General features: G+C 32.0%; 1 protein-coding gene across 1 annotated transcript in view; it reads right to left on the minus strand.

Moving 5' to 3' along the window:
- LOC149080082 (glycine receptor subunit alpha-2-like) overlaps positions 1–27,304 on the minus strand; it is a 55,046-nt gene that overhangs the window by 5,309 nt on the left and 22,433 nt on the right. The window contains exons 2-7 of the mRNA XM_089239056.1: positions 10,708–10,793; positions 8,467–8,534; positions 7,817–8,040; positions 7,559–7,641; positions 5,214–5,348; positions 3,856–4,232 (exon numbers count right to left, since the gene is read on the minus strand). Coding sequence (XP_089095182.1) covers positions 3,856–4,232; positions 5,214–5,348; positions 7,559–7,641; positions 7,817–8,040; positions 8,467–8,534; positions 10,708–10,793 — 973 coding nt within the window. The remainder of the gene's footprint in view (positions 1–3,855; positions 4,233–5,213; positions 5,349–7,558; positions 7,642–7,816; positions 8,041–8,466; positions 8,535–10,707; positions 10,794–27,304) is intronic.

Below are 27,304 nucleotides of genomic sequence, written 5' to 3' on the forward strand. Positions count from 1 at the left end.
CAAATATCTGCTTATTGGCGTGTAAGTCTCTCAGAAACTTCATAAATTCGGGTTGTTTCGGACTTTTTCATAATCGATTACTACTATAACTCGAAAAAGGTTCAAGATAGGACAAGGTTGGTGAGGTGTTTCATGATCCACTTGGACTCCTCTATCATTCCCTTTTGTTTGGCAGAATACGGTGGATTCATTCTGCATATGGTAATACACGTATAGCAAGTTGAATAGCAAGAGGAGAGTAAAACTTGAAACAGGAACATGGAAATAATATCTCAACTACTCTTGAACACAAACTTTTTTGTACATTTTTTGCATTTGTTCTTAATTGCTGTTATTGAAAAATTTTCTCATACTTCTCAATGGTCTGTCACATACCCCCAAAGGCACGTATACTACAGATTGGGAACCATTGTTCTACTGTATTAAGAATGTCACATTGGTCTTGGAACCGCGTCTCTCACCGGTGCTCAACAAGCTAATGACCCAAGAATCGCATGAAATTGGATAAATTATATAACGAATTATGTGATAATTTCCCGTAATAAAGTCGTGGCTTATATAGCTGTTAAAGTTAATTAGCTCTTGCGATGAATTCTATGTCATGATCTATTTAATAACTTCCTTTTGTGACTTCAAGAGATTTTAATGAATTTTTATAAGCATTTTGTACGCATATCTTCTTAATTACGGTAAAGAAATATTTTTTTGGTTTAGGATAATATCAAACGCTTAATCAGTAATGCTATAAAGTTGTTCTCAAAGCAAACTTAAATGGCAAGTTAACGTACAAAATTAAGTTTATTCGAATGTTTGCGTTTATTCAGCTCTTGAATGAAAGTGACGTGTAGCTTATACGAAACTGCTATCTTCAGTTATTTTTCTGCATGCGGCTCATGAATTCCGGAGGCTTATTTACCAGAAATTAAAGAAAATAAGAATTGGTTAATTAAGAATGAATAATGAATTTTAAAATAATTATTTTAATTCTTCGTAAAAATAAGAAACTGTGAATGACGCATGATAAAAATCAATCTAATGATCCTGTTTGAACCGCACAGTTTGTTATTTTCCATCGTAGGACAGAAAAATAATAATTAAAAAAAAGATAAATTCTGTATATTCTTGTCCATTCTGGAATTCGATTATCATCGTGTGTGTGTGTGCGTGCGTGCGTGCTTACCCTGAAACGACTTTACTCGTTCACAAACTTTTATGCCGGGAGGGGCGGGGGTAATAAGATCTCCTTTGTTATTTCTTCTCTCTCAACAATACGAAGGCAAGTTTCTGAATCTGAAATATAATTTGCTTTCGAAAAGAATTTGTTGCAAAGTAAAGCAGCGTCAATCACATTATCATAGAAGACTTGAATGAAATTTTCATCCAGTTTGCAATTCTAATATTCTAATTATCTTGAAACAACATATTACAGCAGTAACTTACCCATTGGAATTTCAAATGGAAATGTGTTTTGGATACATTAGCACATTCGGGTAAGTTCTCAAGAAAGTTTCATCTTCGTTTTATATGGTGTATGAAGGGTTTACTCTTTCCTTAGACTGTGAAATATGTATAATACAGAGTGAAATGTGCAGTATATCCTATTTCATCTTGATGTCGGCTCTGTCGATTTCTATGATCATCAGCATAATGTCGAAAACGAAATAAGTTCCATTAATATCGTAAGTCGTAGTAAACTAAACGTCATCAATTTAAAATTCAAATTGAAGAGATGGGTATTTTTTGTAGTGATAAGAAAAGAAATCGCGTGGAATGTAATATTAGATTTATGCACAGGGTGTTTCATGGAGAGTGTCTGAAATGAAAAAATAACTCTATGCTTGATTCTCAAATTAAATTTAATGCGAGAAAAATAACAGTAAAACAGGAAATTGCGCTGTGATAATTTCACAACCGTAAAATGATAATTGCAGGAAATATGGATTCTAATTTTATGACTCCTTCCCCCCCCCCCCCCACAATAAAAATAAATTCAATTACTAAAATTTTCTCGTTGTATCGGAAGGAATTTATCCCGTAATGTTTGAATGAAAATTCGTCGAAATATATATTTGACGTATTTCCTCATTTTTCTTATGAGACATGGTCATTTTAGTACATAAAAAGTGGCAAAAATTAAGAATTTGAATCATGGATATCTCGATGAATTTTCATGCAAATGTTACGAAATGAATTTTTTTCTGCAAAATAGAAAAGGCGTTAATTTTAACGATTATCATTTATTAATCGGGAGCCTAATGAAAGTTTCAATTTAGTATTTCCTTAACCCTTTCACTACTGACGCTGCTTTAAAAGGTACCACTTTTTTTAACCCCCGCAACATTTCTCACATACGCTGTTTTGGCGTTGGTATTTTAGAGTATGAAAGCTGCAAATCTTTTTTTATTATTATAAGCGTTTATAGCGCTGACGGTACTTAAAGGTACCAGGTTAATTAATTCGTTGTGCAATAAGTAAATAAGTAATTTTTTTGTTCATAGGCTTTAGGCTAATTAGAACATAAATGACCTACCAAGAAATTTTACATGATAATTATTTCATTTTTAAATTATCATTTTACTGGCATGTAAATTAAATTTCCTTTTTTTGTTGATATATTTTTTTCATATTCAATTTTGATTTTAGAATTTGAATTTCAACTCCTTTTTCGGATGTTCTTCGGTTTGAATACTTCGTATACAAACGTTTCACAAAATTACCGTCTGAAAAGTCTATACGATCCGGTCCAATCATATTAAAAACAACCAAAAAAATTGAGACTTATACGACAAACAATGATATGTCCTTACTTTTCAAACTAACAAATAAGATTTAATACCATCGAAATCAACGGAAAAATCAAAAAAATATTGCATATTCATAACAAAAGTGAAACTAGGATTATTTCGTTCCATTTTACACTTGTCGAAAATTCTGAATTGTTTTCAAACCCAAGAGATGTACGATTTGTTGAAATTTTCTTTCAAAAAAACTGTTGTAACAATACCTATCTACAATAAAAACAAGTTTACTTTTGTCACTTATACGTTGAAGTTATTTCCTGATATGTTCATGGGCTTATATATTTCGAGAAAAAATGATTCATTTTTAAGATTTTCTGAAAAAATGAGATTATATTTGAGAACTTTCGATTTTCTTGTGGCTGGCGATAGAACTTTCTCTCAATAGTTTTTATGGTCTATCTTTCGGTGAGTAAATAACTGTACCAGCTATCGTAGAAAATTGAACTCAAAAAAAAAATATTGAAGTTAAAGGAAATGGATGAAACAAACGATCTGTTCTACGAACAGCAATTTGAGTTCTGAAAGTTTGGTCGAAATTTTTCCTCGTTGAAGTGAAATTCGATTGACGTGTGCCGGATAAAATTCTGAGCGAATATCGTAGAGTATTTCAACCTCAATTTTATCGAAACAATGGATTATACAGATTTATGAATGATGTATCTTCATACAGTAAAAACCGTTGCGAAGTACTCTCCGGAAGGATCACGAGGGAGAACATTTCAGAAAGATTCTAGAAGTAAAACAAAAGCGTCGTGAAAATTGGCTTCTTGCGTTTTATTATGTTTCATTCATCATACTCTCTAGGATTGTCTATTTTATGTCCTTCATTACAAGCACATGATGATATAACCTGTTTTTTTTTTATTGTATCATATTATATTTTTACTTTACGTTCTATTTTGACATTTCGCTACTTCAAATGAATCCAAAAGAGATTTTTACACTATTGCCTTTCATATAGTTGTTTTGAACTAAAATTGTTGGTACATTCTTAATGTGGAGTTTTGTGCAAGCGACTTTTATTTTACAATAAATTTATGTAGAATAAACTTACCACTTTCAACGCTATGTTCTCGTCCGCTATTTTAATGGTTGGAGGTGGTTTACTGGTACGTTTTCTCCACAGATAATTCACAAAAGTGAATTCGAGCAAAGCAGTGAAAACAAAAGTAGTGCAAGCACCCATCCATACATCGATTGCTTTCACGTAAGAGACTGGTGGCAAGTTGCTTTGAACGCCGGAACTTTTCGAGGATATGGTCAGCAGAGTTGTCACACCGAGCGTTATTCGAGCTGGTATAGCCTCGACGTCTAACCAAAATGATACCCATGATATAACCACTATGAGTACTGTAGGAAGGTATGATTGCACCAGATGATAACCGATGGAACGGCGTAAGTTGAATTCAGCTTTCAGACAACTGTACTCACCTGATCAATGTAGAAAGAGTTATACAAATAAAACAGTCAATATAAAAATTCTGATTTCACATTGGTACTTATATCATCATATAATTCGACTCTAGTTGCTGGAATTTCTCTACCGAAATATTTTATTTAGAAATGTTTTAAATTAATAATCAGTAATTTCCTTTACAACATGTAAAAAATCTATATTGTTTAATCCAGATAAGAGCATAGTATTAATGTCTAGTTCTTAAGTCAAAAGTTTAAACAAATTTGAATTTCTACGTACTAACATTTTGATATTCATTTAGGATGCCATGTTTGTTGCCAAAACTGATGATATTGAAACGATATAACGCATTTGATAGTTCATACGTTTCTATGAAGCGAGAATGCACGTAATTCACTTCTCCAATACACTGTCATTTGAATTTCATTACTCATAGTTGAATAGTCTCAGTGCAAAATGTCAAATCGATTTTAACCAACATAAATCACGAATCCGGAGAATAGGTTTGTATCACAGTCCATCATTTGATGTTGTATTAAACGATAATCATTGTGGCGCAGTATATATATTTGGTCTTTTGTCAGCCAGTATTTTATGCATCGCATTCCGGCCTCCAACTGAATTTCAATAGAGGACACTCGAAGCCAAATGTTTCACATCATTCATATACACATAAATCCTCATAATTTATGCGTTTATAGACATTTGAAATGTGCGTGCAGAGTTACATTATTACATAAAATATGAAAGATTTTTAGGAGCAACTTTAATTTTCTGAAATACTCTGCAACAATTTTTAAAGTTAGAATATTCGAATCCGGAATTTGTAGAGTAAGTTATTCATGTTTTATTATATAGTTTTTATTTCATCCTCAATAAATTTTCTAAATTTTCCCGTGCATTTGTGTTAATAAATAAAAAAAAATGTATAGGAATATTCTGAAAATGAATAAAAGAAAAAGAACAGTATATTTTAATTTTTTTTATCTTCTCACCAATATAAAATTTCTCGCTGCATAAAGATGTATTCACACTCATTATTTCAAACTGGGGTAACTTCAGTTTTTCGTATAAAGTTACTGGAAATTCATCAGCCCACTTCAAATTGAGTTCACTTGTTGTCTTGGAAACTGTAAAATAAAATATGTTATACTAAGAAAAGATTTGAAGCGCCTTATACAATGTAATAGCACCCAAACACGCACATGGTAATGAAGAAGCCGCCAGCTGAGAGTGAATGAGTTAATGAGAAAGATTTGTAGGGAGAAAAATGCAAATTTCAAACTACAGTAGATTCGCTAATCTATCACATAGCAGGGTGCGCCGGATTACTGGCAGTTAATTGAAAATTAATGTATTCAAATAACAAACTTCTGCACAGAGACACGTTTTCCTCTTCAATTGGCTTGAAGAAAACCCGAATAAAATACTCTGATATGAGTAAAAAAACCGAATCCGAACCCGAATAAAATACGCTGGATTACTGGACGCACCGGGCTACTAGTGGACGGCCGTATCATTGAGAGTCTATTGTAACACCCATCTAAGAGAATAAAATGTCTCATTTAAATTTTGACAGATATAAAAATGTGAAATCAGATTTAAACTTTAGGAAATTTTTGTAAATATATACTGTCTGTATAAATAAACCTACTTATTCCGTATGCCTCCGGGACATAATACTGACAGTCAAAGTCCCAACAAGTAAAAAAATAATTCATCGATTTCTCGAAGTTTTGATTTCTCGCACTTGCGAACCACGGGATGTTGTGTTCAGCAAATAAAGTGGTAAATTATGATAAAACAAATTCATTAATTTTCAGCAGATAAACAAAATGCACTTTCAGTTCTTTCTCGAAAACGATTTCTCGCATTTTCCATTGAATAACAAAGATTATATTAATTTACAAATACATAATGATATATCTTTCAAAGTCATTTGATGAATTGTTTTGACAATAAAAAATGCTGCTTATCTGTTGGAAATTAGTGTGTAATATTTTTAGTTTTTTTACCATAATTTATTAATTCACTCTGCGCTGCGCAACATTCTATTATAAATCAATGCAACTAAAGTCGGTTAACGCATTGTTTTTAATGTCCGAATTCTGGCATTAGCAGAATTATTTCATTCACAAGAATACGTGCAGAACTTTTTATGTATCACTAGTGTTTAGTAGAATTTTTTGTTGAGATATATAAACTAAATATGGATCCGTTTTATTTAATCAAATCATTTAATTTGATCGAGTGGTCAGTGATAGTAATGAATGTATAGTCTATAGTCGTGTTATGCCATTCTTGTCTAATAACCAATTCTGTTAGTCATAGAGAAAGCTTTCAATTCTAAGGACACGTTTAAAACGTTGTCTAAAACCATCTTAAAAGCATTTTAAGCCGAAATTTTTTTTAAAAATTAAGTTACGAAGTTTATATTTTGATATTAGGCCCTCGGTTCCTATGAATCATATCTGCAAAAAAATCTCCATGCACTGGCATGTGAGAAAAAAACCCAAAAAACCGTTCTTCTACTACCAAGTTATACCTAATTAAAATGGAATTTAATAAAGTTGATATTTATTTATTCAATATAATTGAATTGAATTAAATGTTTTTTACTGAGGAAGGGGAGTTACTCATAAAATTATTCCAGATACAAATACTTTTGGCCAATTTAATACATTCATCAGGAGCACCCTAACAACTAAATTTTTGCCATTGAATGAAAGATGAAGAAATTTATACTGGTTTTAATTTAAATGTAGTTGTATTTTCTAGCATTTTTAGTTTGCAGTATATCAACACATATCGTATGTGTCATAATGATGTGTTGTGATTTGTATAATGACATATAATTATTCCGTATCCTTACTGTTGTTATTTTCACTTGTCTTTTTCCTGAATAACCAAAATGAAGTACCACTCTCTCTTATATTATATATAAGATTGGTGTTAATGAATGTAGATTTTTGTTTGCACTTGTTTTCATCGCTTCATTATCTTTTCACGAAGACACATTAATTTTGGCTTAGATATACTTCCTCCCATAAATGAAAAACTTGAAATATAAGTAAATTTGTCCATAAAAAACAAAAACTTGCTGAACTTTTTCTATTTTTTGTACTTAGAACATTCAACGTGAAAATAGTTTACATATATGTACAGTAATTTCGTGAATATTATTATATATATATTTTTTTTTTTGCATGCCCACTTCCAAGAAAAAGAGACTCGGAAAAAAAACTGAACTTGCACATGCATATTGCATAAAGGGATGGTAATTTACATAAAATAGCAATGTATATTTATGTTACGTTGAAGGAATTCTCTAAGCACTCACAAGAAGCAAGTTCGATGGTGCAAACCTGCGAATCAAGAGGAAAGCGGTAAAGATCCATCATGCACGAAAAAGTCAGCTTCAGCCTATACAACAATAAGAATATAATAGAAACTTTTAGTTAGAAATTACTGTATTTGTCTCTCATTCTGAGCTATAATATGTGTTTAAATATAAACATTCAGAACACTCATTCGTCCATAATTCAGTATCCGTGTCGTAAAAATATGTAAATAAAATACGTGAACAAATTACACACACCGTAACATGTACAGAAGATATCCGGAAGGAGTTATTCTGACTAAAACATTGGGAACAGTGACGTACTGGAATTCTGCGTGTTTAGCATTTGCAAAGAATACTTCGGGTTTCCATATTCGCTGAACTAATTTGGGATCGTTCAAGTCTAACGGGCGAGAAAAATCTGTTTTTTTCAGGCGCTCGTCGAACCATTTTTGACGGAGATACAAATCTACTTCGTAATCCTGAAAATTAAATTTACAAGAATTATTACATGATATGCAGTTTAAGACAAAATAGCATACAAAATACTTATAATTTACATTTGATATTTAAAATCTTCAAATCATGACTATGATTCATCTGAGAGCACCACCAATAAGATCTTTAGAATAAGTAGCAATGAGAATTTTTAATCGTAATTACTTTTTTGCTTCCTCTTCTACTTGATTATACTGTAAAACGTAGATATAAAATGCGAAAACAATATGTATTAAAGTAATATCATGTCAAGTATAGTGTATCGACGTGTTCCATTTAATGATATGAAAAAAATTCCAAAATAAATTCTTGAAAATTTCTTTGCTCACAATTTTACTTCAAGCTATTTTTCATTTAAACTATATTTCATAGAATATTGTTTTAAGAATATAAATAAAATGTGAACTTACCATAGTTGACGGATTTATTGATCCGAAACTGCGTATGTACATCTGGCAGAAAACGACAGTTGGCGTGCCTATTTGAAAAAGAAAAAAAACATTTGTCTACAGTTTGTAATACTGTATTGTATCTGTCAAATTTAGTAATTGTGTTTCGACTTCAATGAACATTCAAGTATAATTATTACAATTACTGAGAAATAACTGCTAACTAATATCATTGGCGCACTTAAATTTTTAACTCATATTAATATATAATGAGTAAAAGTAGTGAAACTTCATTGTGTGATTTGTGTATATCAACCACCAAACAAAATAATTGAATTCATTTCAATGCGAACAAAAATGGACTGTTTCATTGGCACAAATTTTGTTTGCTACGTTTAGTTAAGCAAATTTGCAGTATAAAAGCATTATAGTCAAATATTGTAGCATTGTAGATAAAAGCTTCTGGATCTGGAAATCAGAACGAAAGAACTGAGTGAGAGAATCGAATAATATATTGATTCTATGCCGTTATGATGATGTTAAAAAGGGAAGCGAAGAGGAAAAAATCAACATACCCTCTTCTACCAGATAGACTGGCAAGAACTACTGTTTTGACCAGAAAAACGAATCATGATCTCACATTGGTTTCAGTCAAATTTTTGGGGCAAAGTCTGGGGTGAAACTAATGAAACAAATTAAAAAAGTGTACATTAAAAACTGTATACGATGTAAATGATGTCTTCATCGTTGACAGCGTTTTTTTATTTAAAAAATTAATGACAGGTTTCATTACAAAGACACGAAGCATTTGTCATATCCTGCTGACAGCCACAACTTGCATGCTACAGAAACTCTTACAACATCTATGCGACAAGAGAAACCAAGGAACTCCAGGAAGAGAACCAATGGTAGTACGTTCTAATTGGAAAAGAAAAACGCTGAGATGAAATGAAAAATGAAATATCTCTGCAAACAGATTTAGAGCCGTTAAAAGACTGAATGTTTGTCTTACTAAATATTGAATAAAATAATTTCCTATTTTTATTACGATTATAAACATACCCCGTAGTTTTTCGTCAGTAGCTGCTATAATTGAAAAACTGGTTTGCATATTATTCTAATAATCAAAACCAGTTCAAACGGTGTGTGTAGCATTTGGCTCTCACCATTCTACATCTTTTAAATTTAAATTTTATTCTACTTCAGTGCCCTTCATAGGTGAAAGAGTTCAAGTGCAGTAGATATTATTTATAAATTTGATGTTCGAAATTTATGTCTCTAGTTCGTATTAGATTTTATTGTCAGTCGAATGCATATCATCCCATTTCTATTCTGCCAAGTACAAAGTGCATAAAATAGTTGTCTGTTTTTCACCATTGGAAATCATTGATTTTAAAAATAGCATAACTCAAGGAGGATCACTGCATGAAATGGATGGTCTTACTCTCTGAAAATAAAAATGATGGCCGAACTTGGCAAATATAGTCGCAATCGATTGAGATTTACCAACAGCCGAGAGCCACTTCAATATCATGATCCAAGGATGCGGGTTACTGCTGATGCCAGTATGTGCAAAAGAACTGCCATTTGATTTTTTTAGCCGCTATAACTTACCAGATATCTCACGTCCTAAAATTACGAGTTTCCTGGAATTCTCTTCCGTCGTATCACGTAAGTGAGCAATACTACAATTCTTGTTATAGAAAATGTTACCCAGGCCATGCTGCGTCGTTATACAGTGATCAAGCCTTACGTTTAACTACCGACAGTTTACCGAACGTGGTCTGAATTGAACACTTGCTTGATCACTCTGTACTTTGTCTACAATTTCAGTGAGTCTTTCCACTTGAATTGGTTGTAGAAAAGAGAAGATTCATTACATTTCTTATCTTCACTGTAGTTTATGCATCCTTTGATCATTTTTTATTGTCTTGTGAAAGTAATGCATAAAATAATAAAAATAGACGAAGAGGATAAACTTACAAGACCTTTAAAAAAATTGCAATTGCATTCGACAGAAGATCTCATTTTGTAAGATAAAAAGTTCTAGACTATTATATTTAAACTTTTTTATGGTTGGATATTCGTTTTTTCTCCATGCATTAAAAGCAAAAACAATCCTATTTTTAAATGTTTGCGTGACAAATAAAATACAATATAAAACATATATACTTCAGTTGATTGCTGATTTACAAATAATCAAACATAAATCCATAATTACACGAAATATGCATAGATAAAATATTTATAAATTCTCCTTACCTATAGCACTTGTAGGCATGGCTCGTCTATCATAGTTTTTCAACAAAGCATCTAACAGGTTCAAATCATCTATGGTGCTATTAGGCCTGAAACGTAAATAAGGAAATGTGTACTTACTTATTTCACCTTACTTAATCACGGACGGGACTCAATTAGTGATTAAACATAGGAAAAAATTCTGAAATGTTGAGTGGCACGGTTTTGATGCTATTTAATTGTTTGTCATGTTAAAATTTAGGCATATCAGTTGATTTTTCACTTCAAATATAGTTCTTATTGCTTTCGAAATATACATTACTGAAATTGTGAAAAACACACGTGTAATTAGTTCCATTAAGTATTTAAAAAATTGAAGTAGCGCATACAATATGTAACATGAAAACATTATATGTAATACTACATTCAACCAACAACGTAGGAGTGGTGAATTTCAAGTACAAAATAATAGTAAAAACACAATGTAATAAATGCGCAGCTAATTTTTTTTAAACTCTTTACCAATACTTTTTAAACACTTACATAAAAATAATAGGAATGAAGGAAACAAATCCCCGTAAAAATGCCTAATAATAATAAATTAGTATCAAAATGATGTCTTGACTACGTTCTCAGCCTGACATAGAAAACTTATTTGTTCTTTTCCTTTTTGACAACAGCACCCATGAATGCTAAAACTAACTTTAAGCGCTAATTTATAACTATTTTTCATTTTACGCTGATTTTTTACTCAGACTCAAGCATTAAAAGAATAGTTTTCACGAGAGGGACACAAGCTCCGAATGAGACTCGAAGTGAACGTTCCTAAAAATACCAATGCACAACAAGTACTCCAATTTGTGGACCATCTCGCATATCTGTCCCACAGACTGAAAAAGGTTGAGCACACACCCCTGGTTTCAAAATTTCTCCCGTCAAAACCTCGTGCAACTGAGAGCAATATTTATTGATACTGCGAATAATCTGTTGCTCTTCTGTTTCTATCTCCATTGAAAAACCCATCAAAATATAACATGGAAATATATTGCTTAAAATATCTGGTTACTTATATTATTCAATAAAATAACGCGTGCTCACAAGATACAGCTTGTTGTAAGTCTAATGTAATCACTTTTCCCAAAAGCCATACATTAGACCTTCAACTCATTCTAGAAGGTAATGGCACCATATACTTTGACTTTTTGCAAATCACGTCATACATTTTCTTTTGATAGCTCCAAGACATTCTAAATGTATTTCTCCGTCAAAAATCAAGCTTTAAGATCGTTTTTCTACACGAAAAAGCCAGTAAAGAAACCTATCATTACTAAGAAAAAATAAACACAGAAACGGAGAGGAAAAAGTAGAAATCTTGAACGTTGAGTATCTCAAATAGTAGGTTACATCCCTTAATGGTTTCACGCAAATGCATCCTCGGAACATTTTAACGACTTCTAAGAAAAAAAATGAACCGAGAGAGAAAATTAAATAATGAAAACGTCTCTTAAATTACTGCATTATTTTCCATTACTAGTCCTTGATGAAAGAAAAAATTGGTTATATCAGATGTAAATGCAAATGAGTGGAATAAGTCTGTTGAGTATAACTTCTTGAGTTGTGGATATCAAGAAAAAATTATAATTCATAGAGAAATTGATGACACCTGCTTTTCATTAGCTACAAGTTTCCCATGCCATTTATTTCTCCATTTCTAACTAAGTTTCGTTATATGATTATGTTGAGATGTTAGTATAATCATGATTTATATAGACCTCTATCACATGTAATATGAAATAAAGATTCAAAACTAATTCGGCTTGTTTTTTAATTTTTTATCTACGTTTTTTTATTGCAAACACACAGACACTTATTAATATATTATTTTCATATTGGGTGTTTCAAAAAAGACTCCCTAACTTTGAAATGACATAACTTGGAAATACTAATAGATAGGAAGAGATAAAACAATTAGTTCGTTTAATGGGCTAGCCTGGAATTTCGAATACGCTGATTTGTGAAATTAGTTACGACTTTGACTAATAGATGGCGACACAGCTCAGTTAACCAGTGTTTCTCAACGGGAGCCATATGGCCTCCATTGTGGTTCTGGAATATTTTAAGGAGACCACGGATGCAAATAAATTTTGAGGGAGTCATGACAGGTGCTTAAGGAGGCCACAGAGAGCTAAAAAAAATTATGTGCGAAGATTAGAATTATGTGCGTGGTCGGCTGAAGTTGGTTTTCTGTGGTTCCCAACTTCAAGGCGCAAATGCGAGCCGATCTCCCCGTTAAAAAGTCTCGCCACAGAGAGCAACAGTCCTACAACGATAAATCATTCAATCATAACACTTCACTCGTAGTTAGAAAAACTGGTGGCAGATGGCAGCACTACACATAACAAGCATTACAGAGAAACAAAAAAAAACTTCACGTCAGGTTTCACGCGGGGGGGGCGGGGTGCATGTGTGGTGTAGCAGTAGTAGGTAGGGCCTCCAAAAAATGGCTCGGGGGATCCATGATGTTCTTAAGTCAGCCACCTCGTTGGGCAATTTGCCTGTTGTGGCATTGTATTTGTATTTGTATAAATGAAGCTTTTAAGTGAAATATAGTTGGGAAAAAATGTGGCTTCTTTCACCAAGGCCCTTCTTATCCAGGATAATGCAAGGGGCCACGAAAAGAAAATATGATCCAAAGGGGGCCCATGGGCTAAGAAATGTTAAGAAGCACTGCTCTAAACAGTACGCGATTGTCTTCGCAAACATGGGTTAAATGGGTTTTGGATGAAATGGATTCGAAATGGTCACCTTTCATAGCAAGATAATGGCAAAAGTAAAGAGTGGATTTTACAGCTACTCTTTTCTGGAGTGTTTCTACTGAAATGAATGTGCACGCCTCACATATATACAGTTCGAGCTGATACAGAGTTTGAGAACTCTGGCTGTAAATCAGTGGTTCTCAAACTTTTGTCAGCCGCGGCTCCCTTAGCATCGTCAACATACGCGGCACCCCCAAAGCTGCTTGAAAGCTTTGAACAGGCACACATCAATATCATCAGCTCACTGCGACGCCCCTGACAAAGAATGGCGACGTCCCTCGGATCCACGATTCACACTTTGAGAAACACTGCTGTAAACAATGACCTTCGAATAGCCACACGGGAAGGATTCGTGAAATAATTTGGCTGCGCAGCCATCCGTTAGTTGAAATTGTAATTAATTTTGCAAACTGGTGTATTTAGAATTCCAGGCTTGCCCATCAAACGTATCACTTGTTCCATCTCTATCTATTACCGTTTCCAAGTCATGTCATTTCAAAGTTAGGAAGTCCTTTCTGAAACACCCTGTATGAACACTGTACTACAATTTACACTCATGTCCATAAATTAAGGATAATTCAGAATAACACGGAAATCGAAATCTGAAGTAAAAATTTCACCTGTAGAATTATCACACACATCTGCAAGAATGATATGCAAATTTCAGGAAGCCACCAGATGATGCCGATAGTACGTCACAATGACGAGAGTGCAAGAGTGGGGTATATAATGAATGGTGGCAAAGAAGTAAAATTGTTCACAAGAGTTCTGTAAGGCGCTCAGTGCCATAAGCGAATAGTTATGACACAGAGGACGCATGTGAATGATTTTTTACGTGGTAGAATTATCGGCCGCCTGGAATGTGGGCGTACTTAGATGGAAGTATCCGAGGAACTTGGAATTGCCCAAAGCGTCATCTCCCATGAAAGCCCAAACTTATCGGGACATCATTCTGGAACAACATGTACGTTTGTTTAGGGGTGCCATGGGCGCAGAATTTGTGTTTATGGATGACAACGCCCGTCCTCACCGAGCAAACATCGTAAACGAATGCCTTGAATCTGAGGATATAACCCGTATGGAATGGCCAGCATTCTCACCTGACTTGAATCCGATAGAGCATGTGTGGGACATGCTTGGCCGACGAGTTGCAGCCACCTCCTACATGTGTACCGGAACTTCGGAGAGCATTGCTTGCTGAGTGGAGTGATCTTCCCCAAGATCAGATCGATAATTTGATACTCAGCATGCCTAGGCGTTGTACGGACTGTATTTCATCGCATGGGAGACATACAATGTATTAACCATCATACCAACCATGTAATAGTAAGTTTTTGTAAAGGAGATATTTTTTACAATTGCTCCAGGGAGCAAAAATCGTAGTTTTTATGAATGGTATCATACATACGCCATCGTTTTTGTTCTTTATCTTTTGTTTAATAAATGGGCTTTATGAATAAGTAACGTTTGTTTTGTTTCTGAACCTTTATTTGTCGGAGCTGGCATTATTCTTAATTTATGGACATGAGTGTAGTTGCGAAATACCGTAATATTTGTTAAAAATGAAAATAAAGAAATTTAAAGGAAAAAAAACCACAATATACAGTCTATAATAATTTATAGACTGTAAGGAAGTAAACTATGCCCACAATTTATGGTAGGCCTACTAAATCATCAATTTACAGTTTCTATGAGGAATATTTATTTCTACTGACTCAACAGCTATTTGTCCTCTAATACTGTGGTTCATTTTTATAATGTTCGTTGAATTATAAAGTAAAAATGGAAAAGATGAGTTTTCTGATTATAAATTGGAAGTACTCAATTTTTTAGCGTAACACCTTTCTTCTAGTATAGCGTTTCTTCTTAGTTAGTGAAACAGGTGCTCAGAAGTATTCTTCTGACTAGATGAAAATGTTCCTCTTTACTTATTAGAAATTATGTATGGTTTGCATGTCTTAAGCCATTCTCTTTTCTCATGACTGAAAGCGATTATCTTTATATATTCCCTGTACGTGTACATAAAAAGTTCTTGAGAAGAAGAAACATTTAAGAAAAAAAATGCATGAGATCTGAAAGCATAAAACTAAGAAATATATTCTGTTCAAAGTATAAGATGGTATGGGTCATTGATTCTTCAGCAAGTATTGGGTAAAGATCTCCGTTAATAGATCCTTTAAATTCCGTACGCGTGCAATGAAAATTCCCATAAGAAGGGCCGGTCCCGAGAGATAAAAAGCTTAAAAACTAGCTCATGAAGACCACAACATGTTCTTCAATTGTTTTGCATTTAAAAAAAAAGGAAAACTCAATACTGTATCTGAAATGCATCGAAAATGTTCTGTAAAGAATCGGTGATCAAATTTTCGAACATGTCTCACATCGATCTCATGACTCTCACGGCTCTACCCGTACTTCCCGTTTCAATAAAAGTGTTGTTCATTTGGAAATATAAAAAGTGCTTTGTGAACATTCCTTCAACCTCACGGGTCAAATACAGCCCGCTAAGAGGTTCCGTCCGACCCGCGAAAGGTGTTACGGTACAAAACTATGCACACAACAGGATAAAAGACTATACTAGTATTTCTTTCATAAAAATACGGGAAATCGAGATCCACATACGGGATATCACCAATTTTGCAAAAAATTTTAAAATGCAAGTAAATTTGTCAATTAAAGTAAAAAAATGTCAGTAAGTAAAGTTGTCAGTTATTGTAAAAAAATGTGAAAGGCAAATACATTAGCCCAGCGGTTCTCAACCGGTGCTCCAATGCGCTTGAGGAAAATTAAAAAAAAAACAGTAAAATTAAAAAAATATATAAATATTTTTAAATAGTAAAAATAAATCAGTAACTTTGATGAATAATTAAGATATGGGCCTACGGGGCTCCACCATAGAATTTCTTTACTAAAAAGAACTCCGTGAGTCAAAAAAGGTTGAGAACCGCTGCATTAGCCAATTAAAGTCAAAAATATTTTTCAAAGCAAGTAAAGTTGCCAATTACATCTAAAAAATTGTCAAAAGCGTTAATTTATGTCATGAAAATAATATCCATTCTCGATTTAAAAAATTCAAGTTAGCTTTAAGTTGAAAATTATGGGAAAAATAGGAAATTTTATGAAAAGGTTGAGACGACCAAAATCACGGGAATACCCCCGTAAAATACAGTATAGTAACCCTACACATACTATACAAGTTTCTAATCCGCGAGTTACAGAATTACCGCATATCTGGCACACAGACTGAAAAGGTTGTGTGTGCACCCCTGTCTTAGACCAATGAATAGGATGTTTCAAAAGTAACACTGGATGTAACTTGAGGGTCATTATTCTCAACGCTTGTTAAGCTGCGCAGTGGTAGCGGAAAGCCTGACCTAGGTATTGAGGTCATTCGAGAAGCAGCGATACACGAGGTAGAATGCATCATGACCGCTCGGTAAAAGTTTTTTAGTGCATTACCTACCTCGGTAAAGTTTAATTTAGTCTGAGTGAAAATTACCCCTCATATTTGGTCAGAAAGACACGCCAATTGCAGCTACTAGCAAAGACAGTACACACATTTTTACAACATAGAAACGGTGGTAGACAACAATTGATCCCCGGCAGACCGATAGAAAAAATTTCTGCTGTGAATTCTGTTTTAAGTGTGCCAAAATTTCAATTCACCACATCGTACACCGAAATTAGACATGTCATAAAACACTTGTCCCTAATTTTAACAAAAAGACTTCATATGCAATCGTGCAGATTAACCAAGATCTATAAAAATCCCCTCATATGAAGTTATCGAATTATAAGTTCGCGTCTGAAGACTACAGCAAATTTTCGAATTAAAAACAAATTCTCAAAGTATCGATGAAATTCCTATAGTCTCGTATGTAATTTATGTGTAGTGATTTACAAAAATAAATTAGTTTCTTCTACCAGAAGGATATTTTTACATTTTTCCGAAAGTTAAACTGAATTGAAACAGTTGAAATGTAAATGTGGCATTTGCAGTGTCAAAATTTTTCTATGTTTTAGATATATATATTTTAAAGTAGGGAAAATTTTTTTCAAATTTTCCGATATTCATCACAAATAAATTAAATGACTCAAAAATACTAATGACTATATTTATCAAATTTATTGAAAAAAAACGAGTGCATACATGATCTTATTAAAAAATACACACAAACTAGATATTCAAAAAATCTTTCTTTAAATTTTGTATCGTCAGAAATATCATCACATTTATTAAATTTTCAGGAATTTGAGATATGCTTCAAATAATATGAATTGTTTTTCCTTGTAAAAAATATTCATGACAAAATTTTTCAAACGATATAAATTCCACTTTTCATCAGTAATATCCGAAAGCTATTGTCATAGAGTTTTTGCGTACGCTTTTTTAAAATATCAGCAATTTCAGACTTTTCAAAATAAAAGGAAAAAACATAAAAAGCTTACATGAATGAATGAGACCTATAAGCATTTGTTCCAATAACAGTTTAGACTATAAGAGAAAAAAACAACACAACAATTCGAGCGTGTGGAAATGGCAATGAAAATTCCAGAATTGTTTTTTTCCTTTTTGCTCTAATTTCCTTACCCGTTAAATAAAATTCCGGATTTTTTTTTCTTTTTGTTCGTAATACATTCCAGCAAAGCAATCTTCAAGTGTCTTTCCTTTATTTTATTTTATTTATTATCTCCTTTTTTTGCTGAAAACATTATTTCCTGGAAATGGCTTCAAAGTGCGGTTATTGATTACGGCTCCGATGTTTCAATTTTTTTTCTTTTTTTATAGTTTTTTTTATAAATAAAGGATTTCGCGTAACATGGAGATGCTGCGGAAATAAAAGAGATTTTTCGGATTTGGATGAATTTTATAAAAAAAATCTTCTCTATTTTTTATTCAAATTAATTTTGACGTTTTATTTCACAACTATTTAAAGTACATTCGTGTAAATTGTTAAATTTGCTCATGATCTAGTTTAAATACTATAACTATATGGATTATTTGAGACAAATAATTCGAGTAACATTAGCTGCGTAAATCTGTTGTTTCAATCTATAATATCTTCGTATCTTCCAATGTGAAGCAATTTTAAGCTAAGCTAGTTTATGTTTTAGAAACACAATTTCCCAAAATATAAAATTTCAAAAATACGAAAACCATTGCTATACATTTATTAACAATTTTCTTTTTAAAATGTTAGTGCTTAATCTAACTATCTGGTGATAAAATTTCCGTTTTTAGTAAAAAAGAAAATTTGTTAGTAGAAAAAAATAATAAACGGTAAATAAAGAAAAAAATGAAATAAATAATAAAAATAAATAAAAAATAAGTAATAAATAATAAATAAGTAATAAATAATAAATAAGTAATAAATAATAAATAAGTAATAAATAATAAATAAGTAATAAATAATAAATAAGTAATAAATAATAAATAAGTAATAAATAATAAATAAGTAATAAATAATAAATAAGTAATAAATAATAAATAAGTAATAAATAATAAATAAAATATTTTAGTTTCAAAAGATAATTGGTGTAGTTTATCAGTAATCTCCAAAATCTACATAAAGTACCTGTAATATACATGATGAGGTGAGGAACTTGTTTATACAGCGATAAGAACTTTTCTTTCACCCTCTCCCAAAATAATGATTCAATTTGATTAAATCAAACGCAACGTTTGATTAAATCAAATCAGTTTCCAACAGATTCACTAAAATTTTTTTAAATCATTTTTTAAATAATATTTTAATTCGCAGAAAAAATTCAAATGGTTATCAACAATGCAAAAACTCTGTTTCATTACATTCTAATTAGTATGTAATGAGAGTTTTCATTCATATCTGCAATAGATTCAAGTTTGGATTTGATTTAAATATTTAATAATAATTCATTCATTTCAATCCTTTCATCAATTGCAGTTTGCTTTATTGGTGCAATGTACGAGGTGATTCGAAATTATTCACGCGATTTGATAACATTATCATTCCACGAGGTAATGAATAATAATATACATTTATCCTTCATGGAAAACCATCGAGTTTATGAATGTGTGATTAAATGGTTAGCAATCCTGTAGTAATTAGCAGTAATCATGCTTTTAATTAAAATACATACAACATACTTTATCGATTATTTTCTGAAACTGATGCGCGTAACCATTGGAAATAATAATAACATAAAATATAGTTAATGATAATTACTTTTCTTTTATACCCACGTAGAAATAGAAACAGAGTGAATATTAAGGTATTAGATAAATAATTTTAAATCACCCTGCGAGATGAATTTTAGAAAAGCATAAGTACAAAAAACTAATATTCGACAAACATAGTATAATGAAATTCGAGAAAAATCCTATCATTTTAACTAGAGATAAAAGGTAAGTACAATGCACATATATATACATATAAAAATAATACGTAAACATAAAAAGTTAAAAAAACTCCGAAATACTTTGTCTAAAAATTCTTATTTTAAACAATGTATCTGTTTTGTAGAACATTTATTTCTGTATTTACATATTCATGAACTAAAATGCAATTATCGCTGAACGAAAGTGAAGATTGTTCTCTAGTTTCTTAATTTTTTAAAATTTTTATTTTCATCTCATGGATTGTTATGAGTACATTATACAGAATAGAAAAACATACAAATGAAAGAATTTGAGAAAGGGAGAAAAAAAACACTATGAAGTACTTTCGTGCTAAAGCTTCTTTCATTCTTCACTAATCTATAGAAAGCTAGTTAAAACTAGGAACCTTCGCCACTTTCTTCAAAACAATTAAAAAGTAAAATAATGAGATTAGGTACAAAAATTAACAAAGTGAAAAGAAAATAATCTTAATTGATAAAACAGAGAAAATGAAAATTACAAACATGCATAAGAAAATAAAGAAATGAATACACATAATTAATCAATTTCTTATATAAAATAATTTTCATCGAAGCTAAGCAAGTATTAAATAGTGAAATAAAAAGATGTATTAACTACAATTATAATTAAATTGAAAACAATGTAGGCAATTAGAAAGTAAAATGAATAATTAAAACGGTCTCCGATATTAATATTTCATCGTTTAATTATGACAAGATATCAACTTTAAAACGTTCGAATATTTTTAATTTTAGCTTTACACATGATCCCCAAACAGCCACAAAAAGATTTTCTTTCTCTCAAAAATGTTTCTTAAAATAATTAAAGACGACCGATTCTGATATGCAAATTTCTTCTTAAGATGATATGACACTGAAATATATATATATAATATAATAATCCATGGAAATTTAAAAAATGTTTATTCAAAATCTGCTGAAAGAAAGATTTTTTGAATTTATAAATATATAAATTTTTTCAATCGAAGCACAAATATGGGAGTTAATTAAAATATTTCTAGTCAAGTGTTTTCAAGATCTTGAAATGATCAGTTCGATTTCAGCCTGGAACTTATGGAGATATTTATAATTAAAAATAATGACCATTACACTCTAATATTGAATGCTTGTCGTAGAAAGGAAAACTGCGATTTTATAGAAATCATCATACCAATATTGAAAAATATGCTGTGCCGTTTTGCGTGATTATCAATATTGAAGAAAGAGATTCTTACTTTTCTTATCTCTATTGTGTTTGATGATATATACAGGGTGTTCTGTTAATGGACCGACAAACTCAGAGGGTTGTTAGTAGACATTAAGAGGAACAAAAATTGCGATGGAACATGGTGTCGCAAACCACGTTGAGAGGGTGAAAATCGCGAAAAACGCATGCAGGTTTCGACGTGACGTTGGAATGACAAAAAGTGCAATAATAACTACAAAAAGATATATTTGATTAATTATTACAAGAGTTGTTGGAAGTGGTGGCCGCTGACGTCATTGCACAGTCTACAACGGCGTAAAAACGATTCCCGGACGCGTTCGAAGATACCAGGTATGCTTTTGATGTTTGCCGTAACGACGACAATCCGCGCTACGAGATCCTCCGGTGTGTCCACAGGAGTCACATATACGAGTGATTTAAGGTGACCCCAAAAAAAGTCACACGGATTGAGATCCGGTGAACGTGGAGACCAAGAAACAGGTCCTGCGCAATGCTGCTATCTATGTCTATATCTGCATTCAATGATATCACTCCGATTTCAATGTTTCTTCCTGTCTAGGCACCAGGCCCCGCTGCCCTGATTTGTGAGAAATTGGTTTCCGCTAAATCTCGAGCAGTTCACAACGGAAATAGACTAAATTATTATCATTTGTTTGCTATTCCAAAGACAAAACCGATGATAACGATGCACCATGCGATTAAAAGCACAAAAAACGTATTCATGTCAAAACTTGTGGCGGCTTCTATGAGCCTACCCCAATTTTTTTTTTTTAGTTGACTTTTAAAATATTCTTCACACTGATAAGTGTTCTTAGACATTTTTTCATTCTCAGTTTCAAAGAGTTTGAACACCGAGTCTTGGAGTTAAGAGCAAAAAGAAGGATTAGCACGTACAAAACAATATGTAATCACCACGTCTTGCGATCGATTTAGATGCCAAAAATTTCCATTTTAACGAATGCGCTTAAAAAGCGCATTCGTTAAAATGGAATCTATTACGTGTTCACGTGTGTGCTTCCTATCACCTTTTTCTTCATTTTAGAAATACTGTGTTTGGTATTCTATTGAAAGAAGTATTTTGATAATTTTTCATATTTTCTCCATCATTTTAAATGCCTGTAATTTTCTTCTTTATTAATATAAAATGATAAGCATATTTTAAAAGCTCTCATTGCACGTACTCACTCTTTCACTTTTATTTTATTAAAAAGCAAATCTTCAATTTTGCATATTTTAAGAAACTCGAATTGATATGAGCGTGCTTAAGTGTAACCTATAGATACTCGTGTATTCCGTTTCTATTAATATTTATGGAACATCTTGGCGTTTCAAGACTTGAAGAACTTCAAGGAAAGCAGCGAATTCTATATCATTCTATGCCGAAAAACGGATGAGTAGTTTTATACGCAAAATGTTTGAGAAATTCTATTTCAATCTTTCATGGAAGTCAAATGAACAATACAGAAAATTTCAAACGAAAATTATAAAACTTTGATAATATTGTTTTTGAACGAAGTATTATGAATGCGCTCCACACGCATCTGCTTAACTTCAAAACTCACAAAACTCGCTGAGTGAGCTTCGAACTTAAATATCTTCTGAAGCTGTTTTCTGTTTAAAAATTGTTTTGTTTATTTCTATAAGGTTTATAAAATGATATATTTTTTAAAGCTGGTCCGATTAATCGGGTCGGTTAATCAATCAGCTGTTTTATTCGCAGTTAAACATTTTAGTTGAGTTAATCAAATTGATGATGATTGATAATTAATGAATCGGATTAAAATTATGTTAAAATTTCTGTTAAAAGTTTTTGAATTAACTTGGAATGTTTGAAAAAACCGATTAGATGTCTTACATATTATGTTCCTATGCACAACATTTTGGATAAGTGATCATAATTAAAAATATTTGAATCAATATTTTGATCAAAATTTTCTACGAGTCGATTCAACAGAAACTGATGATTTCAGTATCAAATTGAGTTTGATAGGAATTTTAGAATACAAAACCAAAATTTGTTGTTTCCACTATGTACAGTAGTTTTCCGTATTCTTGGAAGCATCAGCTCTTTTTATCACAAGTACCGCTTGGGAGAAGTTCCTAGGAAAACAAGCATCAAAAGTATGATGGAAACTACTTTCCATCATACTTTCCAACGTACTGTTGCTTACAGTACGTTTTTCATCATCAAAAGTTTCCTAAACGGGTAATCCTGTATGTGGGAACTAATTAGATGGCAGCGAATGTTAGTGAGTCTCTGTCAGAGTACCGAGACTTACTATTATCAGCTCGGGAGCGAGCTTCAGATGTGGTGGTGATTCTAGTGCCAAGGGCTAGTAGGGGGTATAGTAGTAGCATTCATCACTTCAATTTTAGGCCTGAAGGACATTTGCTCCTCACTTGGGGTCACGTTCTTGCAGCTTTCCGCATTCACCGACAGGTGGCTTCGTTGGGATGGGATTCACCTGAATAGAAGGAGTCTGTGAGGTTCACGATAGGCTTAGATCAGGTTTTTTACTCCCAGACCAAGTAGACGGGAATGTTGGTTAGTTAATGATAATAATAACAGTATAGACGGGGAATTACCCACCTCTGTCTTGAATAGCTTCTCGATTGACACTAAATCACAGGACAAATTAAAATGTGTGCTAATAAATGCCAGGAGCATGAGTAATAAGATATATTTTTAGAAACTGTGATAGCTGTGGAGAGCCTTGACCTTGTAGCCATTAAAGAATGTCGAACAAACGATGGGGATGAATCATTCTTACACGTCTCAGGATACGATACCTTTTTTAAAAACAGATCTGATAAGAAAAGGTATGAAGTCTTGATTTAAGTGAAATCATGTTTGACCGCTAGAGAGTGTAACGTGTAACGAATAGAGAAGTGATATCGAAACTACGTCGAATGTGCTTGAAAACAAAATGAGTCATAAGGTTACTATAGGAGTTTGCTATAACCACCGAATCTTGGGATCCAAACCATATCTCCAAGATCCATGAAGAAACTTCGTACATGTGTAAGTATAAGGGGATAGTAATATTAAAGCCCTTATTATATTATATAATAAGGGGGTAGTAGAGACACCGTGTCCAGTTATCGTCCAGCGAGTTTGACGAGCTCCCTTTGTAAAATTTTGGTAATTATTATCAAAAGGCTATTGGTGTAGTTGATAGACAAGAATAATGTATTGTCGGAAAATCAGCGTATGGGTTCAGAAAGGGGAATTCATGTAAAACCAACCTCCTTTGCTTCTATGATAACGTGACTAAGGCTTTGGGTAAGGGCAAAAATATAGATGTTGTTCATCTTCATTACTAGAAGGTGTTCGATCGGTTCCAACATGGCAAACTCTTGAAGCGTTTACACGAGATTGGGATTGGGGGAACTTGTTGAATTGGATAGAATCGTGGTTAAGAGATAGGTCACAACGGGTTATGGTGAACGGGGAATTCTCTAATTGGACAGGTGACACAAGTGGAGTCTCTCAAGGAAGCCCCATATTTTTTCCCTTTTTATCGATAAACTCGATTACGGTATTAATGGGACTGTTAGCAAATTCGCAGATAACATGAAAGAGTCGGGAATCAAAGATTACCTCCAGATCAACTGGGTGTCGCAGAGAATTTTTCTCTAATAGGGTTGTGAATAAATGGAATACCTTACCTTCAAAGGTGGTGAATTCTAATATAAATCTTCTCGATTTATCACAATATGTGATATACATATTGTGATAAATCGAGAAGCTATCCATATTTAGATGAGACAACCATAATTTTTTATAGGCAGTATATTTATATTTTATGATAAATAAAAGGTTTCTTATCGCTCTTATTGGGTTGCTGTAAAAACGGCATGCTCCACTTGGAGAAATTAAAGGTTTTGACAAAATTATGTGTACATTATTACAAAATACGTATAAATACAAAAAATATTCGATTAAAATTCGATTAATCGATTAAAATTTTTTGATTAACCAGTTAAAAATTTCATTCAATTTTTAGCTCCAATTTTTTCGCTTCGAAAGTGGAAAGGAAATTATACAAACAATAAATGGATCAACCAAAAACGATTTACTGTTTCAATACAAATGCAATGACACTCGAGGGATCTAATAAAAATGATCGATTATTAACAGAATTAATGAAACGTAGTTCTGCGAACAATACAAGTTTTACATGAACTCATAACAACCTTCCAGTCCACTAATGTACTACCACTATGATCGAACAATCCGTATAAAGCTCTAATTCGAGACGGTATAAAAATTCAATTACACCTGTTCATGTGTCTTCCTAATTTAAAGTTATTTAATTTAATAATGATAAATATAATGATGATGATACTATATATTTTCATCACACTCGCACGTTAAAGTTAAAGAGAAAGCTCTTGGCATATATATTTAGAATAAAGAAATACATCGGTATAAATGCTTGGAGTTAATTGCGAAATGGCTGACTGTATAGGGAATTGAGAGATTGCAAGGATACTTTTTTCACTCCTGCGTTATTCAGAAATTCCGAAATATTGGAACAAATCACTCAGAAATATCATCAACTGCATGTGAATATTTTTTAATGCTTACTCTCATAATTATGACTTTACTCAAGTTTTAATTATACCACTTTTTAAAATAGTGGTGGTATCTTCCTTTCAAGGAATTTCCTACCTTTCTTCAAATTAGTAATAGGATGAAGACAATTGAACCATAAAACCCCAAGAAAGCATATTACAATTCCATTCCAAGAAACATTTTCGAACATTTTTCGAAATGAATAGAGATGAATATTTCATTGAGAAAGTTGTTTACCCGGTTCAATTAAAAAGATCTTACCTAGAAAAGGATGAAAATTAGCACAACAAAAACAACGCAGTAGTTAATTACAAAACTTCTAATTAACAACTTTGGTTGTCCGTATAGAAATTTGTCATTTATACTGCTTTGTGGCTATTAGTGCATCTTGTTTTTCGATGCATTTCGATACGCATTTAGATCAATTTTAAACAAGTGTTCATTTCTTTATAGTCTTCTAGTTTAATCTATTTGAAATACTTATTTATATGCAAACATTTTTTTAATGTAGTTTTTATTTTTATTTTTTCTGAATTTCCCAATTTCTCTACTTTTTTTTCCGGAAAAAAAAACAATTTTTTTTTCTCTCGATAATTAAAAAAATTATTTCCTCGCTTCATTACAATAACACGAAAGAATGAAATTATCGAAATTAAGCATTTGCTCATTTTAATTGAAATTCTCCACCGCATTTAATTATTTGGAACCGCCTAATTATAAAAAGTATATTAATTATGATTTTTGAAAAATTATCTATAAATATGCAAATGATAGGAGTTTTGATTGCATCGTTTTTATGTTTCACTGAACAAATTTCAATAGTTATTTAAATCACACATTACTGAATTTACAAAATCCATTCTTTTTGTGTATTGCTTGTTTTTTTTTTTTTTTGGTTTTTTTAACAATCTTAATCAAATGCTTTGCAATTGTTTTCAATGCACTAAATCTATATCGGTTATTATTAAATTGTGCATTAATCATCTAAAATGAATCAGTTCATATTTCGGTGAATATTTTTTGAATTATAAGATGTTTTCAAACCAAAACAATGCAGTATTTTTACATACAGTTTATACCTACGCATTCATTACTTCATGATTATGGAAATATTCAAAAGTGTTCAAAAAATTGTATTTATTCATCGTTCTTTCGAACTGGTTCTGGCTTAAATTATTTCAACGATAAAATATTATATATTTAAATCTCCGAAATTCACCATCGACTAATCGCGCACAGTGTAATAAATAATTTTCTCGCTCAACAATTAGGAGCAAATTTTTCACAAGACTACTTCTGATAATTTCTTAAGTCGACTAAAATGATCAATAGTTTAATATTTTATGAGTTGGGGCAATATGCTTGCAATTAAAACATTAATAACTATAATTATCGAAATAGATTAGATTTAAAATCTGTAGTTCCATTATGCCGAAAAATAAAAATATTAGGTGATAATTAGCATTATATTATACAATAAAATATGTATTTAATTCTTTAAGAATTATTCAAGTCGATAATGCATAGAAATACGATATATGATGCCTTTGTGAATTTATAAATACTGTTCCGGTTTTCAGAAATTTTCATCCTACATTACATAACATATGAACCGCCTGA

The sequence above is a fragment of the Pholcus phalangioides genome, unplaced genomic scaffold (genome assembly GCF_987345545.1).
Source record: "Pholcus phalangioides strain wild (caught in Gottingen) unplaced genomic scaffold, Ppha-v1.0 ptg000011l_1, whole genome shotgun sequence".
Taxonomy (NCBI): Eukaryota; Metazoa; Arthropoda; class Arachnida; order Araneae; family Pholcidae; genus Pholcus; species Pholcus phalangioides.